General features: G+C 44.8%; 1 protein-coding gene across 1 annotated transcript in view; it reads right to left on the bottom strand.

The window, feature by feature from the left end:
* The window catches only part of DIS3L2 (DIS3 like 3'-5' exoribonuclease 2), a 375,772-nt gene that overhangs the window by 73,705 nt on the left and 284,972 nt on the right, over positions 1 to 17,095 (bottom strand). Inside the window, 2 exon segments of the mRNA XM_073020137.1 lie at positions 974 to 1,207; positions 15,795 to 15,902. Coding sequence (XP_072876238.1) covers positions 974 to 1,207; positions 15,795 to 15,902 — 342 coding nt within the window.

Raw genomic sequence — 17,095 nt, 5'->3', positions numbered from 1 at the left:
GTTTAAGTGACAGCTGCCTAAGTCCCAGAGGGCTGCCAGCATGGCTGTGAGATTTCAGAGCTATCAATAACAATCCAGGCCAATGTGTTCTTCAATAGCCAATATTCTACAGCAGGGGTCCCCAACTGCCAGGCCACAGGCCATACTGGTCCATGACCTGTTAGGAACTGGGCCGCACAGCAAGAGGTGAGCGGTGGGTGAGTATGACCACCTGAGCTCCGCCTCCTGTCAGATCAGTGGCGGCATTAGATTCTCATAGGAGTTCAAACTCGATTGTGAACTGTGCATGCAAGGGATCTAGGCTGCACACTCCTTACGAGAATCTAATGCCTGATGATCTGAAGTGGACGTTTCATCCTGAAACCATCCCCCACCCCGGTCTATGGAAAAACTGTCTTCCACGAAACCAGTCCCTGGTGCCCAAAACAACGGGACCGCTGTTCTACAGTCTCCTCAGTTCTCTGCTTCTTCAGATATTAATCTGGAATTTGTTAACAAATAACTCTTTTGGGAGATGAGGTATAAGAAGAAATACTTTTTTTCCAAGCCTTCGTATCAGATACCGGTCAGCTGCCTCCTAAATTTCCATGCCTCCTATTCTTGCCTCCATCAAAGAACAGATTTGAGTAGAGACCTGAGGTGAGGATCACAGACTGGACACAGCCTTACCAGGGAAGACTAGCTGGGGGTTTTGGTCAGAGCCACCCACACAGACCCACTCTTTGCCTTGGCTCATGTCATTAGGCCTCGTGTACCTGTGGAATCATACAAAATACAGAATATTCTGCATAATATCCTGTATTTGGAGAGTGAATGGAAGTTAGTTTCTGCCGGCCTCAGAGAACAAGATTTTAGTGTGGTGACTGGGCAAGGAGAAGGAAAGAAGAGTCTAAGCCTGCCAAGCTGCCCTCATCCATGCTGGGTTCAGGCACGAATCAAATCTGTTGGCTGCACTAAAAAAACATGTACTGACCTGATCCAAACGAAGTGCGCCGTCCGCAAAGCGCTGCTGGCGTAATTGCTTGGCAATTTGGTGGAGATTCAAGACGGCCTGGTGTACCTCCTCGCTGCTATGCTCTGGGGAAATGGGGGGCAGCTCTTTCGCAGGGATTTTCTCAGTTGGGCTTTCAATCATGCTCTGTGCATGCTCGTAGCTAAGTTTGGTGCAGGAGCAGATGATGGTCCGGCCAAACCATTCATCAAGGATCTGCAAAGATGGACAGATTGTGAGGGAATTGTGAGGACCAATTTTTTCAGGTTTTTCTTCCTTCTACCATTCATCCATACACATTCAACAAAGATTTACTGAGCACTGACTGTGTGCTTGGAATGGTGGCAGGTTCGGGCTAGGCACCCAGATGAACCAGCATGGAAACTGCTGCCCTCAGGGAGCTTAGTCTCCACCCGGCGTGGAATTAATCCAATGGGCACTGGACGCCTATGAACGGTCCCCAAGGACACCAGTGGCACAGATAAGGCATGCTGGAGGCTTTTTCATTAGTTTCGGTGAGTGGGCATCAATGTTGACACTGAGGGGAGTAGAGGAGATAGCTGCCAACAATGTGGCAGACAGGGACTCTGCGGGCTTGGGAACAGCTCAGATGTGGGGTGAGGGAGAAGGGGAAGGCGGGGCCACTGACAGAAAGAGGATGTCGACACTGAGGGGAGTAGAGAGAGCTGCCAACAATGTTGCAGACAGGGACTCTGCGGACTTGGGAACAGCTTGGATGTGGGGTGAGGGAGAAGGGGAAGGCGGGGCCACTGACAGAAAGAGGGAACACAGGTAGAAGCAGGATGGGGCTAGAAAGAGAAAACCCATTCTGACTGTTCCATTTGGGGCACATATGTTGAGACAGAAGTCTAGAACAGGCTTCTCAATCTCGGCACTGTTGGGCTGACTAATTCCTTGTAGGGCAGAGGGCTGAACTGTGTATTATAAAATGTTCAGCAGTATCCCTGGCCTCTATCCATTGGATGTCAGGAGCACCTCTCCCTACACCAAGTTGATAATCAAAAATGTCTGCAGACATGGCCAAATGTCTTCTAGGGGAAAGCTGGCCCAGGCTGAGAACCCCTGGGCTTGAAGGAGTTATATCCAAGTTTAGTGGTGGTGCCAGCTGAACGGTGGGATTACTACTGAGGTGCACTTTATTATTTTTACTTCTCTGTATTTTGTATAACAAATATGTATTACTTTTTAAAAAAGGGCATTAAAACATTTTGGGGACTCCGGGTCTGAGGTTCAGGGAGAGATGTAGGCGAGGGGATCTGGCAGGCATTCGGATGTAGGCCTGGCCCGTCTGGAGGTGGAAAGATCTATGGAAGAAAGGGCAGTCGGGAGAGGCGAGGCTGCTTGGCCTAACACCTCCTTCATGTTAAGGAGAGAAGAGAAGCCAGGGAATGAAAACAGTAGAAAAACAAGAGAGCTGAGAGAGACAGGACAAAACCCAGGAATGTCCCCCATTAGGAAAAGCAGGAGAAAAGAGCTTTAAGAAAGGGGACTCAAAGGCAACATGGGACACTCAGAGAGCCATTGCTATTAGACAGGCATTGTTCACACTCTCCATATGGCAACTATTTAATTCTCATAACAACGCGATGAGGTAGGAATTGCGCTATCCTCTTCTTCAGCTGAGGAAACTAAGGCATAGAGAAATTAAGGAATTTGCCCAAGGTTACACTGCTAGAGACTGGCAAAACTGGGAACTGAACCCAAGCAGTCCAGCCCTAGACTCTCTCTAAACCACCATACTCCCACCCTGAGTCCAATGCCACTTGGATGTCAAGGAGGAGAAAACAAAGACAAGCTCCTGGCATTGAGCATTTGCTGGTTGGTGGTATTTAGGAAGGCTGTTTTAGGAAAATATAGGACAGAGGCAGAGTCACACTGCAAAGGTTTAAGGCATGTACTGCAAATGGATTCCGGAGATGCTGTGAGGAGGGCTTTAGCTCTTAACCTCACCGGGTTAAGGATAAGTGGAGGCATTGGAAGTGGAGGCAATGCAACTAGTGTGGATGAACACTTCCAAAAGGACGGGAGGGAAGGAATGCTTTGGAATGAGCAGAACAGAGGGCTGTGTGGCGGTTGTAGGGTAAAGAAGAGAAACCAGCATTGAAGGAAGATTGAAGACACAAGAGAACAAAAGGGATTTTGGGCCAAGTGGAGGCCATCCATCCTGGACAGAGGAAGCGTGGCCTGGTGGGGAGGAAGGACGGAAGGAAAGGGGAGGAGACCTTAAGGGGAAGAAGAGGGAAGCGGAGAGCATGACCATCACAGAACCCCCATCTATGTAGTCAAGCATGAGGCAAGGAACAAAGGAAGCTAGGTGGAGTTCGAGGGCCTGAGGAGAATGGAAAAACTCTGAGATAAATGCGTGGAAGTATATTTCCTGTGCAAGAAAAGGGAGGGAGTGCCAGTCAAGAGTAGAACCTTTTACCTTTTAACCTGAGCTTGCAGACATCCCCCTTGCCTTGCTCTTTAGCAGCCAACCCTTCTGTTCACAACCTCTGAGACAATACTTTCCAAAAAAGCCAACTGAAGAGTCTGTAGGCATTCCCCTTGGGGAAGGCCTGAGCCCTGCCCAGGAGTTGTTCACACTACAAAGCCTCCAGGGAATATAGCTTCTGCCCTGGAAGGCTGGAGAGACCACTTTGGTACCCTCACCCTCCCTTAAAGGAAGCATCAACACTCTCGAAAAATGGCAGCCATGGGGTAGAGGAAGAGAATGGTGGCAACTACTCACATTTTTGTCCAGAGCAAAGTCTTATAAGAATCTTGAGGCCGGGCGCGGTGGCTCAAGCCTATAATCCCAGCACTTTGGGAGGCCAAGACGGGCGGATCACGAGGTCAAGAGATCGAGACCATCCTGGTTAACACGGTGAAACCCCATCTCTACTAAAAAATACAAAAAACTAGCCGGGCGAGGTGGCGGGCACCTGTAGTCCCAGCTACTCGGGAGGCTGAGGCCGGAGAATGGCGTGAACCCGGGAGGCGGAGCTTGCAGTGAGCTGAGATCCGGCCACTGCACTCCAGCCTGGGCGACAGAGCTACACTCCGCCTCAAAAAAAAAAAAAAAAAAAAAAAAAAAAAAAAAAAAAAAAAAAGAATCTTGAATCTGTAATCACTGACTTTAACTTTTTTTTAAAAACAATCCTGAAACTATTCTTTCCATATTATTCCAAGAACTACCACTATCCAAAGACATAAGGGATTCAAATAATCTCACAAGTCTTCCACTGTGGCAAGCAGGTCTGAATTTGACTCTCAGGAAGCATGTGTGTGCTGTGGGCAAAAGCAACTGTAGAGTCAATTCCAGGTACCACCTGACAGTCCCAGTGGGGAGGGCCACGTGCAGATCTCCAGAAGAGTCTGAAGAGCCCCTTTTAGGCTCAGCCAGGCTTGTCCTCTTCGCACATCCACATTTCCTGAAGAGCTGCTCCAGCCTCCTCTGGAATGACAGGGCCATGACCTCTTCATTCTTGTGGTCTCAAGGGTTTCCCCTGGTGATTTAGCTTGCTTCCTTTTCTACATTTTGTTCCAAACCCAGTCACTCCTTCTGTGCGTCTACATCGTGCTGTACAGTCTGCCTTCAGCATGTTCAGGAAATGTCAGTTTCAATTCTATTCCACCGTTCTCTTTCACATTTCACAAGTGGTCTGGAGGTTCCCTCCAGCATCCAGGATTCAGGTCACAGGGTCTGCAGCCTCCCAGGGTCTGTGGTCTTTTTCCCAAGTGAATGCTCCAGCATAGGGCAACCACTGCACCCTGATCGAGCATCTGTTTTCACATAAACCATGGGTCAAGAACTGCTTTCAAAATCTAGTGTATTTTGGTCAAGCATGGTGGCTCATGCCTGTAATCCCAGCACTTTAAGTCAAGGCAGGTGGACTGCTTGATGTCAGGAGTTTGAGACCAGCCTGGCCAACACAATGAAACCCCGTCTCCACAGAGAAAAAAAAAAAAAAATTAGCTAGGCACGGTTTGGTGCACGCCTGTAATCCCAACTACTCAGAAAGGTGAGGCACGATAATTGCTTGAGTCTGGGAGGTGTTGGTTGCAGTGAGCGGAGATTGTGCCACTGCACTCCAGCTTGGGCAACAGAGTGAGACTCTGTCTCAAAAAAACAAAACAAACAGAAACAAACTTAGTGAATGCTCCAGGCCCTCTTCCCTGAAATATTTAGGCATAAAACTTAGCAGCAAGTTCCATGAGGTTCCCAGACACCCCTGTACCCTGCATGCCCATGTCTCCTGGCTCTAAGCACATCTCTGTAGCTCCCTCTCACCCCTCTGATTGCTGGCCCTGACGAGGAGCCCCTTGGAACCTTGAGGTATTCCTAAAATTGATTACCTGAGACTTGCCCAAAGCAGCAGCTTGTCACTCTTTACCAAAGCCTGCTCACTGCCCACGGTGGCACTGGCTATCAGTTCATTTGAGCTCCCTTTTTTTTCCTTAATGGGCACCTCTACTTTGTTTCCTTATCAGTCAAGACAGATATCCCTTCCTAACAGCACATAGGAACACTACCAAATTGGAGACTGCAGTGCTGATGATCACTTTCCCATAGCTCTTTTGCTTCACTTCAGTCCTCTTCCTTAATGCCTGCAACCCTGAAAATCTATCCCAACCTTCTCTTTAAATACACGAAGGGCTGAGGTAGAAGCTTGAAGAGCCATCAGGAACTTCTTGCTCAGGGACAGGGACCTCTGGCAGCCGAATCTACTCTGCCTTAACACAATCCAGCACTTCTGGGAGTCATACCTGACAGGTACAGAAAAATGATTAGGCCAGGGAAAGAAGGCCTGAAACCATCCTCTGCAGAAGCCAAGCAGAAAAGAAAGGAGCCTGTTGTCGCCTGACACAGAGAAAGGCAGCAAGAAAGCAAAGATCCAAATAGAGGGGGTCCTCAGAACAGCCAAGCTCACAGTATGGAAGGCAGGCCTCTCTGGATGGAACACCTCATTACTTTCCAATTTGGAAACTGGATTCACATCAATGCCCAGTGCATAACCACAGCCAGTGGCAGAAGACAAAAGGACAGAGTTTTTCATGGAAAAAGTAGAAATAGCAGGGGGAGCTTCAGAAACAAAACCCTTCATACTGAAGATCATGTCTTTCCTCTTTCCTTTCTTTCTTTTTTTTTTTTTTTGTTTGAGACAGAGTCTAGCTCTGTTGCCAGGCCGGAGTGCAGTAGCACGATCTGGGCTCACTGCAACCTCCGCCTCCCGGGTTCAAGTGATTCTCCCGCCTTAGCCTCTCAAGTAGCTGGGACTACAGGCACGTGCCACCATGCCCGGCTCATTTTTTGTATTTTTAGTAGAGATGGGGTTTCACCATGTTGGCCAGGATGGTCTCGAACTCCAGACCTTGTGATCTGCCCGCTTTGGCCTCCCAAAGTGCTGGGATTACAGGCATGAGCCATCATACCTGGCCCCTCTTTTCTTTCTTAATCACAGGATTTGGGTCATCTTCTGTAGGCAGGTGAGTTTACTGCACATACTCTGGAATATCACTGTTCAGAATGTCAAGTTAAATACAGTGCCAACACTGACTGAAGGCATATTACTGGGAAAAACCTACTGAAAAAGGAGTAAATGATTATCTACCGAAGCATCGTAATTCAAGGCCTACCTACTGTACTAAGTAAGACTGGAAGTAGTCTAACACTGGGGGTATTCTTATACCTACTACTTCTAAAATCTCCCAGCACAGCTGGGAGGAGTGCATTGTTCAGCCCATTTTACAGTTGAGAAAACAGGCCAGGAACTTGTCAAAAGTCATACAAACTCCAAAGTGGCAGCCAAGACCAGATCCAGTTAAAGACAGACCCAAAATCTAGTGTTACTTTTATTACATTTCAGGTGAAGGTCATAAATTAGACAGAGGCAGATGACGAAGTAAAATAAACCAAGTATGTCTCAAACACATATCAACTTTCTATATTGATACAAAAGTATGACCACCTCCTTTGAAAATTATTCAGTTCCATTCAAATGTATTTTTAAATTTATCCTCTGAAAAATGTCAGCACCTCATTAAGATATATCTCTGGTTGAAAAAACTGCAAGTGGGGTTAATTTATAATGTTAAATAATTAGGTACAAAATCACTTCTGCAGCAGCTCCGGGCTTCTGTATGCAAAATATTTTGTTCAAAAAACATGAGGAAGAAAGAAACCTTTTCCTGACTGGAACAAAACCAGGCTGTTTGGAGTGATGGTGGATGGGAGGCAGAGTGGATTTTGGCTGCTTCTTAGAGCTACGAACACAGGGCAATCATCCTTAGTAGGGGCAGCCCTGCAGTGAGAGAAGTCAAAGGTGCCAAGCAGCAAGTGTCTGAAAAGGACTGGGCTGAGAGAGGACGGGCTGGAAGAGAGCAGAGAGAGGCAGGTCATGCCTGTGGTGGAAAGGACGCCAACTTGCTAGGGAAAGTCCTAGCAACTGTAGACGACAGAGACAGTGGGGTGGCTACAGCAAACAAGGGGCTCCTCCACAAGCCCCAGCCCTCGCACTAGTGCCACTATCACTGAGCAAAGCTCAGGCTTCCCCTGAAATAGGAAGAGATGAACACAGTAAGATTAAGGCGTGAATATCTAGACTGAAGCACCATTGCACACAATCCACTTACACCCAGAGGAATGCTCGCTTTCTCTTTACAGGTGGCTCACTGCAACTTCCGCCTCCTAGATTCAAGCAATTCTCCTGCCTCAGTCTCCCAAGTAGCTGGGACTACCGGCGCCCACCACCATGCCTGGCTAATTTTTGTATTTTTAGTAAAGATGGGGTTTCACCATGTTGGCCAAGCTGGTCTTGAACTCCTCACCTCAGGTAATCTGCCCACTTCAGCCTCCCAAAGTACTGGGATTACAGGTATGAGCCACCACGCCCAGCCAAATATTTGTTTATTTATTTATTCATTCATTTATGTTTTAGAAACAGGGTCTCGATCTGTTCTACATCTGATCAAGTGATCCTCCTGCCTCAGCCTCCCATGTAGTGGCAAGGCAGAGAGGAATTCTGATGTGGCAAGGGGGACTTCAGCAGTTGAAGTTGGCTAGCCTCTCTGGTTTCCAAGAAGAAGAAATGAAAAGTATTTGGGAAAATGATGGGTCTTAAAGGAAAGAGGAGTGGAAAGCAAGGCTGAGGTTGAGGAACCCAAGAAAAAAGGCTTGGAACCTAGTGACAAAAGGATTCCCAAGTAGCACTAAAGGTTCAGCTGAGAAAGCCCGAACTGGTACACACCATAGTTCTACAATGTCCAATTCTCAGAATGGAATGAGTTAAGCAGGGAGGAAAAGATCTGCTCAGCTACAAGGAAGAGGCAGAGGCTTGAAGGATATGAGAAGATGGCAGGTGGGGAAACTCAACCTTGACTGATGTCAAGTCCCTGGAGCTGGGGAGAGGGCCTGCAGCACAGCAGAGAGCTCGGTTATACATAAAAGGCAGCTTCTCTCCTGTGAGCAGCAACGCTCTAGGACATGAGAGGAGAGGCTGGTTGCAAGAAGACTCTGGAGTCCATGCATTTCTAGCACAGAAGACAGGCAGAAAAGAATGAGGAAAAAGTTACCATTGTCAGGACGTTTTATCTTTTATTCTGAATGACAGATTGGAAAGTTTTAATGGAGAGACAAGGCTTAAGATTCAGAAGGATCACTCTGACAGCTGTATGCAGAGGAGATGACGTGGGGCAAGGGCAGAGGCTGCAAGGACAGTCAGGAGGCCACTGTATTTGTCAAGGTGAGAGAGCATAGCTTGGACCCAGGTATTAGTGCCAGTAGTTAAGGAAGGGGGCTGATTCTGGAGGCATTCAGAAAGCAAAGCAGCGATGACACACTGGCAGACTGTGTGCTGCACTGGCAGATACAGCACGAGAGAAAGACCAAAGTCAAGAATCACCCCGTGGTTTTTGACCTTTAGTAAATGGCTGAAACAGGTGACTTCCATAGTACACTCTGGGTCCTGACTAATCCTAAACAGCACACAGCAGGGATGTCACAGGAGATGCAAACTGAGGAGAGCTAATCAATTGTGAAACCCTTCTTTTATTTTTCTGATCTTTGGCCCTAAGATTCTAAGGTTCTAAGGTCTAAGGACTTAGTTACTAAGTCAGAGAATAAGGCGCTCACAACCAACATGTGAGAAATATGCTAAAAATAAATTATTCAGCGTTTATTGACCTAAAAACCTGAGCACTAGCTTAATGAATGCATACATGTCCAAGATTTTCTTGTGAGTGTTTAAAAAAAAATTTAGTGGGCGTTAAGAAAACGTTGGAACAGTCTTTCTATAGCTGACCACGCCTGCTCCAGAAAGTAAGCCATTCCAATAGACTAAGGAAAAATACACAGCATTCTCCACTTCAACTCCAGGTGAGACTGGTGGCTACGCAGCAGCTATGGCATGATGCTGTTGGCCCCGCTGTGGCTCCTTCTGAGTCCAAGGCTTTACGCCAAGACAAGTCACCACTGCTTGCAAAACCAGCCTCAGACTTTGGCCACACAGGCTTCAGAGACCCTCCTCTTCATCACTGGGTTCTTGATGCAGGGCTACCCCTTGCCTGTTGGCCTTCTCTGGCTCCCTGAACCTCCCATCTGGTTCCGAACTTTGCTCCCCCGGCCCTTGCTAAACTCAAGCTTTCCTTGCCAGTGTCTTGAAGAAGCACCATCCCTTGGATGTAAGTCTGGAATCTGACCTCTCATTTCATGCATCTTGACTGTGGGTAAGAGATACTCATCCCAGGAATAACCAACCAGGTCTACCTCTCATGTGGTTGCTTGGTCCGGGTAGGGTGTTTGGATAACCATAGTACAAGGAGTGTGGTTAGTGGGCTTTGCCCTACAACCCTGTGTCTAGTCCAAACTCTCATTACTTCCGATCTGGCTTGGTTTGCACTGAGGCCCACAGCCCCTCCTGGATCCTGTGCCTACTTCACACCTGCTCTCTAGTCCCTAATGCCAGCGGCCTGGGCACCAGACACTACCTCCAACAGAAACCCCAGAGGCCAACTGAGTTACAGTTTGCCACTTTCTAGTGCTGCTTTTATGACCCTCATATTTTAGAAGCTCATTAGATTGGGCAGCTTTTTATTTCTTGGGTCTGACCTTGGCAGGCATAATTCAGACTCAAAGTTCTTTTCTGTTGACTCAAGTTAGCTTTCTTCTATGTGCTTTTATTTTCTGTTTAGTTAAACTTTCACAAAAATAAGCATTTATAAAAATATAAAAGCTACACATGTTTTCAAAAAACATTAGAAAATACAAAAAAGTAGAAAAAATTACTCATAGTTTTACTATCCAAACATAACCACTATTGGCATTCTATTTTATTTCCTACTGTCTTTTTCCATTCATTTTTTCCCCTATGCATGCTCCCACCCCCACCAAAATATGATTGCTGGCATACTGTCCTCATAATTCCTTGTTTTCGGATAGCGTTTGCCTCTTAAATCTTAAAAAAATCTTTAAAAGGGTCCTTTTTTTTAATGAACCAATATTTAAGAGCCATAAAAACCAAATATAATGTGTAGAACTCGTTTTGATCCCAATTCAGGCAAATCTATGGGAGAAAGCAAGGAAATCTATTATGGACTGGGTTTAGAATGACACCAAGGCATTAGTAGTCACTGTTAGGTGTGCTGATGGCATTGTGCTATATAAGAAAATGTCCAAAATTTTTACAGCTTCATACTGAAATATGTCTGAGCAAAATGACATGTCTGTGGTTTGTTTCAAAATACTTTGACAATGAAAACAAGTCTTGATAGTAGTTGAATCTGGGAGGTGGGAAGGATGGGTTTATAGTGCCCTTTACTTTCATGTATGTTTGAAATTTTTCACAATAAAAATATTAGAGTATACGTAGTTCAAATAGTTTTAAAGTCTTGTTATGAAAAAAAGCAGCCCCCTGTGCCTCTCTGTTACTTCCCAAGAGTAACTACTTTAACCTCTTCTAAAAGAGTATTTGGGTATTAACTTTCTATATAACCTGTCTGCTACTTCCTGATTTTTTTTTTTTTTTTTTTTTTTTTTGGTGTTATTTGCAAACTTTTCACTACAGAAGATAATTTATTTTTCCTTCCATACACACTCCCTCCCCCACCATGCCCACATAACTATTCAAGTCCTTAATCCTCCTAATACATGACAATGATCAGAATTCATTTTATCAATCTACTATTATGGTTACATAAATACTAAGTGTTACTTTTCTATACAACTTTTTATTCTCACTGGAATTAATAACTATCTTTTTATCAGCTTGATTTCTCTGTGTGCTATATATATTAATCTACTCCAAACCTTCCACCAACTGTTCATTTGGTTCTCAAGGTACGGACCATGTACCCCTAGGAATCCCTGAGACCCTTCCAGGAGTCCAGGAGGTCAAAACTATTTTCATAGTAATACTAAGGCAGTGTTTGTCCTTTCCACATGCTGACATTTACACTGGTGGCACAAAAGCCCTCGTGGGTAAAGCAGCTGCCTTGGTGCAAATCCGACAATGGCACCCAGCGCATCTGTGGCTACTGCACTCCAATACCTCATACTTGTATCGAACAACTGAATGCTCTGACCAGAGGAGTAAAGATTATTAATTTTATGATGTCTCAACCCTTGATTGCTAGTCTTTTTCACTTTTGCTGCATGTAGAAGCACGCTGGTGGTCTTGAGGAAAAGCATTTACATAACTGAGTCGTGAACTGATTGCTCATTTTATGGAACACCATTTTCACCTGAAGGAACAACTGACACACAAACTATAGTTATTTAGACTCGGGTATTTTGGGGAGAGTGAGCACACACTCTGGTGTCTGTTTTGTTTTTGTTTGTTTGTTTGTTTTTGTCCACATGAGGTCTCACTATATTGCCCAGGCTGTGCGATTCTCTTGCCTCAGCCTCCCAAAGTGCTGGGATTACGGGCATGAGCCACAGTGCCCAGCCCCACCCCCCCCTTTTTTTTTTGAGATAGAATCTTACCCCTATTGCCCAGGCTGGAGTGCAGTGGCGTGATCATGGCTCACTGCAGGCTCGATTTCCCAGGCTTAGGTGATCCTCCCACCTGAACCTCCTGAGTAGCTGGAACTACAGGCACATGCCACCACACCTGGTTAATTTTTGTATTTTTAGTAGAGACAGGGTTTCAATATGTTGCCCAAGCTGATCTCGAACTCCTGGGGTCAAGCAATCTGCCCACTTCAGCCTCCCAAAGTGTTGGGACTACAGGTGTTAGCCACTGTGCCTGGTGCAACCAACTTCTGAGAAACTATTAAAGTCTGGTGTAGTACAAAAATGAATAGCCACAATTATCTGAAAAAGTTATTAAAATGCTCCTTTCTTTTCCAGCTACATATCTACATATCAACCAAAACAACTGATTCCAACAGACAGAATGTAGAAGGCCATGAGAGGATCCAACTTAGCGTCTTCTTTTTTCTTTTTCAGATGGAGTTTCGCTCTTATTGCCCAGGCTGGAGTGCAATGGCACGATCTCAGATCACCGCAACCTCCGCCTCCTGGGTTCAAGTGATTGTCCTGCCTCAGCCTCCCAAGTGGCTGAGATTATAGGTGCCCGCCACGAGGTCCAGCTAATTTTTGTATTTTTAGTAGAGGTGGGGTTTCACCATGTTGGCCAGGCTGGTCTTGAACTCCTGACCTCAAGTGATCCACCTGCCTCGGCCTGTGAATGTGCTAGGATAACAAGTGTAAGCTACGATGCCCGGTGCTTAGCATCTTCTTTAAGACAGACCTGAAGGATAGTGTAGTAGCTTCGACGGGGATACTGACTATCTGGCCCTTTACAGGAAAAGTCTGCCAGCCCTGATCTAAGTGATTCCTTCACTTCTTTCCTGTATTGGATTATTTGTTTCCTGGGTCCCATGTCTTCCTCTTTCTTCATTTACTCCTCCTTCATTTTGGTGAAGCACATCCTCTGGTGGCTTCCTGAGAAAGGGTGTATGAGATGGACATTTTTGTTGAAGCCTTGTATGTCTGAAAAAGCCCTTTCCTACCCTTTTTATTGATAGCTTTGTTGGGTACAGAATTTTGGCATGGAGATCATGGTCCTTCAGAAATTAGAAAGCTTTGCTTCACTGTCATCTAATTTCTAGGGTTGTGGTAGAAAAGTCTGAAGTTATTCTGATTTCTGATTTTATTGTATGTCTTTTCTTTGTCCACAGTGTTCTGAAATTTTATAATGATGTGTCTTGATGATGTGTCTCTATACCTGTGCTAGGCAGTATGCCCTTTCAATATGGAAAATTATATCTTCCAGGAATGGGGCATTTCCTAAAATTATATTGTTGACCATTTCTTTTCCTCTGTTTACTTTGTTCTCTATTTCTGGAATGGCCATTGAACAGATATTGTATATCTCGGACTAGTCCTCCAATTTTTTGTCTTTTCTATATCTTTCTGGGACAACTCCCCAACTTTACCTTTCAATAGATATCCTGAATCTCTAATTCTTCTAACCTATGTTTAATTCCCAAGAGCTCTTTTTTTCCCTCCAAATGTTTCTTTTTTAAAGTATCAAGATTTTGTGGTACAGCTATTTCTTTTTCTAAAAAATTCCCTAAAGACATAAGTGCTGGCCGGGCGCGGTGGCTCATGCCTGTAATCCCAGCACTTTGGGAGGCCGAGGCGGGCGGATCACAAGGTCAGGAGATCGAGACCATGGTGAAACCCCGTCTCTACAAAAAATAGAAAAAATTAGCCGGGCGCGATGGCAGGCGCCTGTAGTCCCAGCTACTTGGGAGGCTGAGGCAGGAGAATGGCGTGAACCCGGGAGGCGGAGCTTGCAGTGAGCCGAGATTGCGCCACTGCACTCCAGCCTGGGCGACAGAGCGAGACTCCGTCTCAAAAAAAAAAAAAAAAAAAAAAAAAAAAAGACATAAGTGCTAATTTCTTTTCCCTGCTAGTGTATTTCGTTCTAGTTACTTTTTCCTGTGTGTTTTCTTCATTTCCTGTTTGTTTTTTCCTGTTTGCTTGTACTCCAGTTGAATTATACATATACTTAAGAGCCCAAGGGCTAAGTGTAAACTCTGGACAGGGCTTCATCAAAGTAAAATAAAGCTATTGTTGAATCAATGCATTAGTAATAGCTTCCCTATTTCATATTAGAAGCTTCTTTCGGGTTGTCTCTTCATACATGGAAATGAAATCCTAAAAAGCTCTGACTGTGTGGGTGAAGCTTATTAATAGTCTGTAAACTTTACTGTAGGGAGAGACAGCTGGGCTGTTGATTGGGAAACTCTTAAGGTTAGTATCTTTATGTTTTTATTCCTCGCTATTCAGATTCCTCAGAGATTTTCCCATGTCCCGACTCATGGATATAGGCCTGGCGACCAGAATTCTGGGGCTGGCAGCAAAAAGAAAGCTGATACTCTTAACATTCAGTATGCCAACAGTCACTCAATCTCCCCCAAGGTGTCACTGCCATCAAGCATGTTTGATGTTCTCTAGTTCAGACACCTCTTACTTTACCCTGTCTAGAGAACACATTTCTGATCTTCTGCTAAGTTACAGGAGGGGCAATTTTTAAAAATAAACTTTCAATACTGTTGTTAGCCTCATTCTCCCCCACCCCTCCCCCACCTTCTAGAATTATCTGGTACTGTCAATTTCTGAATTGTTTAGGGTCCTTCTGCGTAAACTGGGTTGTTTCTTGGCTTTCTCTATTGCTGGCTCAGGATTCAGCTTTCTCAGGACTGCTAAGTCAGTTACACTCATCCATCTGCTACCCAGATTCCAAAATTTTGTTGCTGTTGTCTCCTCTCCCACTCTCTTTGTCCTTGTGGGTTTATGTCTTTAAAAAAAAATCCCTTTACTGTTGTTTTAGTGAGGTTTTGGGAGGGAATGAAAGTAAATGTGGGTATTTGATCCTCTATCTTTATTTGGAACCTCTTTATAATTAAATATCTTTTTTTACTTCCATTTAATATTACAGTATAAACACTTCCCATGTTCTTCCATGGTCTCTGTCAACAACTTTAATAACTGCATATATTCCATTGAGAAGGCACCAGAGCTTACTTAATCAGGACCCTACTTCTGAATGTTTGGAGTTGTTTCGGTCGCAGGAGGGTACTAGTTTCTCTTTCATGTATCTCTCTCCTGTCGTTCCCTATGATATGCATAGGCACATCTCGATAACAGGCACAGACATCTTTTTCCCTACGCTTAGGAATCCCTGCTGACATCCTTCTCTCTGTTCTTGGTCTGTGGTTTCACCACCTTGTGCCTTGATTATAGCACTACCTTGCTAATTCATCTTCACAGCTCCAATCATCCTGCATGACGATGCACCACTGACCTTTCTACAATCAGCTTTCTCATGACACTTCAGAGGAACCCTAACACCTACAATTCATTTGTGATTCTCCAGTTTGATTTCACCCCACCTATGTAAACTTCCCACTTTACCTAACATCCACCTCCAAACAGGCTCTGCTCTCCTAACTGCAGGCTGGGCTGCCCCTCCTGCCTTTGCCAATCCTCATTCAATCCCACTTACACCTTGTCTCCTGCATTAGCCTCCCTGGCATCACTCTGCTTACTCAATTTCTTCCTTCACCTGATAACAGACATGAAACCTGTTCAAAGGGCTTAGGGTCAGTCTTGCCTTCTAAGTGGGGCCGACGGCTCTTCTGAGGCAGGGACTCCGACATTTCTCTATGACGGCTGCTCCATATCTCCCTTGTCCTGGCTACCATGGCAGCGCCAGGCACATGGTGAGTACTTCATGACTCATGGAATGGAACAGAGGTAAGTGGAGAAAGAAAACGTGTAAGTTGTTACCTTGCCCTCTGGAGTCAGTGTCCAGATCACAGAGAAGGTCAGCTTGTCAGACATGGGGTTGAGGCTGCACAGCTCCTCACACAGCAGCCTGGGAAGCATGGGGACCACCTGTAAACAGAGCACAGGCCCATGAGCACCTTTCTCCAACCTGCTTAGGAGAAGGCCAGAGGGCAGAGTTTTGGTGAACAGCTTCAGCTTTTCCAGAGCAAGCTGAAGATGGAGGTGGCTCTGTTCCCAAAGACTCTGCAGAAAGACCACACTATTGTATACTTTTCCATGTGCCTCTAGAGTCAAATGGGAATGTGAGCTGGGAAAGTGAGGAGAACTGGTAAAAGAAGACAAAAAGCACATTGCAAGCAATGGAAAATAGCTACATTGTATTATCTACTAAACCTGAAGCTCCAGACTCAAGAAGTACTTGTGCTTTTGGATATAAGTACTCCAGTTGAATTATACATATACTTAAGAGCCCAAGAACTGAGTGTAAACTCTGGACAGGATTTCATTAAAGTAAAATAAGCTATTGTTATTGCTGAATCAATGTTTTAGTAATTGAATATACCGCAATTTACCAAATTACATTTTGGAACATTAAGAGAATACTTCACTAAAATATCACTGGAGTGATAAAACTGAAAGGGTCATACATCCAGGTTTCCCAGATAAACACTGTGATCAAGTAGTTATCCATTTTCCCATTTTTAAGCCTAAATCATTTATTCTCCTTATTGTTCTTTCTGTTCCATAATAAACTGAGTCAACAGTATATACTCTTTAATTAAAAATTGTTTTTCAGCTTACTTTCAAATGATGACTAGAAGTGGTCCCAAAATATTACTTGTTTTTTTCTAGTATTCCAAAGATGAAATAAATATCTCTACCTGTATCTCCTGAAGATACTTCAAAAACTCTCTCCTATCTACGCCTATCTGTTCCTTTTCCCATATTTTTCTTGGGACCATCCACCCCATCTCTCTAACTAAAAACATCAGCAGTACTAGCCATTTACTCAACACACTTACTACGGCCCACTTTGGCTTGCAGTGTTGAGCATGGATAACACTGAAACCCCATGCTAGGTAACTGAGAAGTGATATGCAAAGGGCGGCCATGCTGTAGTTGAGGTACATTTAGCAAATTATGTTTCTTTATGGGCAGAAACAGAACAAACCCCAGCAGCTTCTTATTCTGCATGAAGTATCTGCAACTGTACTCTACTTTAGTACAGTAAATATCTTTGGTATGGAAAAGTAAATTCTAGAACTCATGGCCCAAACCAGTAACAAATAATTGGCAATTGT

This window comes from Chlorocebus sabaeus, chromosome 10 (assembly GCF_047675955.1).
Source record: "Chlorocebus sabaeus isolate Y175 chromosome 10, mChlSab1.0.hap1, whole genome shotgun sequence".
Taxonomy (NCBI): domain Eukaryota; kingdom Metazoa; phylum Chordata; class Mammalia; order Primates; family Cercopithecidae; genus Chlorocebus; species Chlorocebus sabaeus.
The sequence above is the reverse complement of the archived record's forward strand: the minus strand, read 5'-3'. Positions and strand labels throughout refer to the sequence as shown.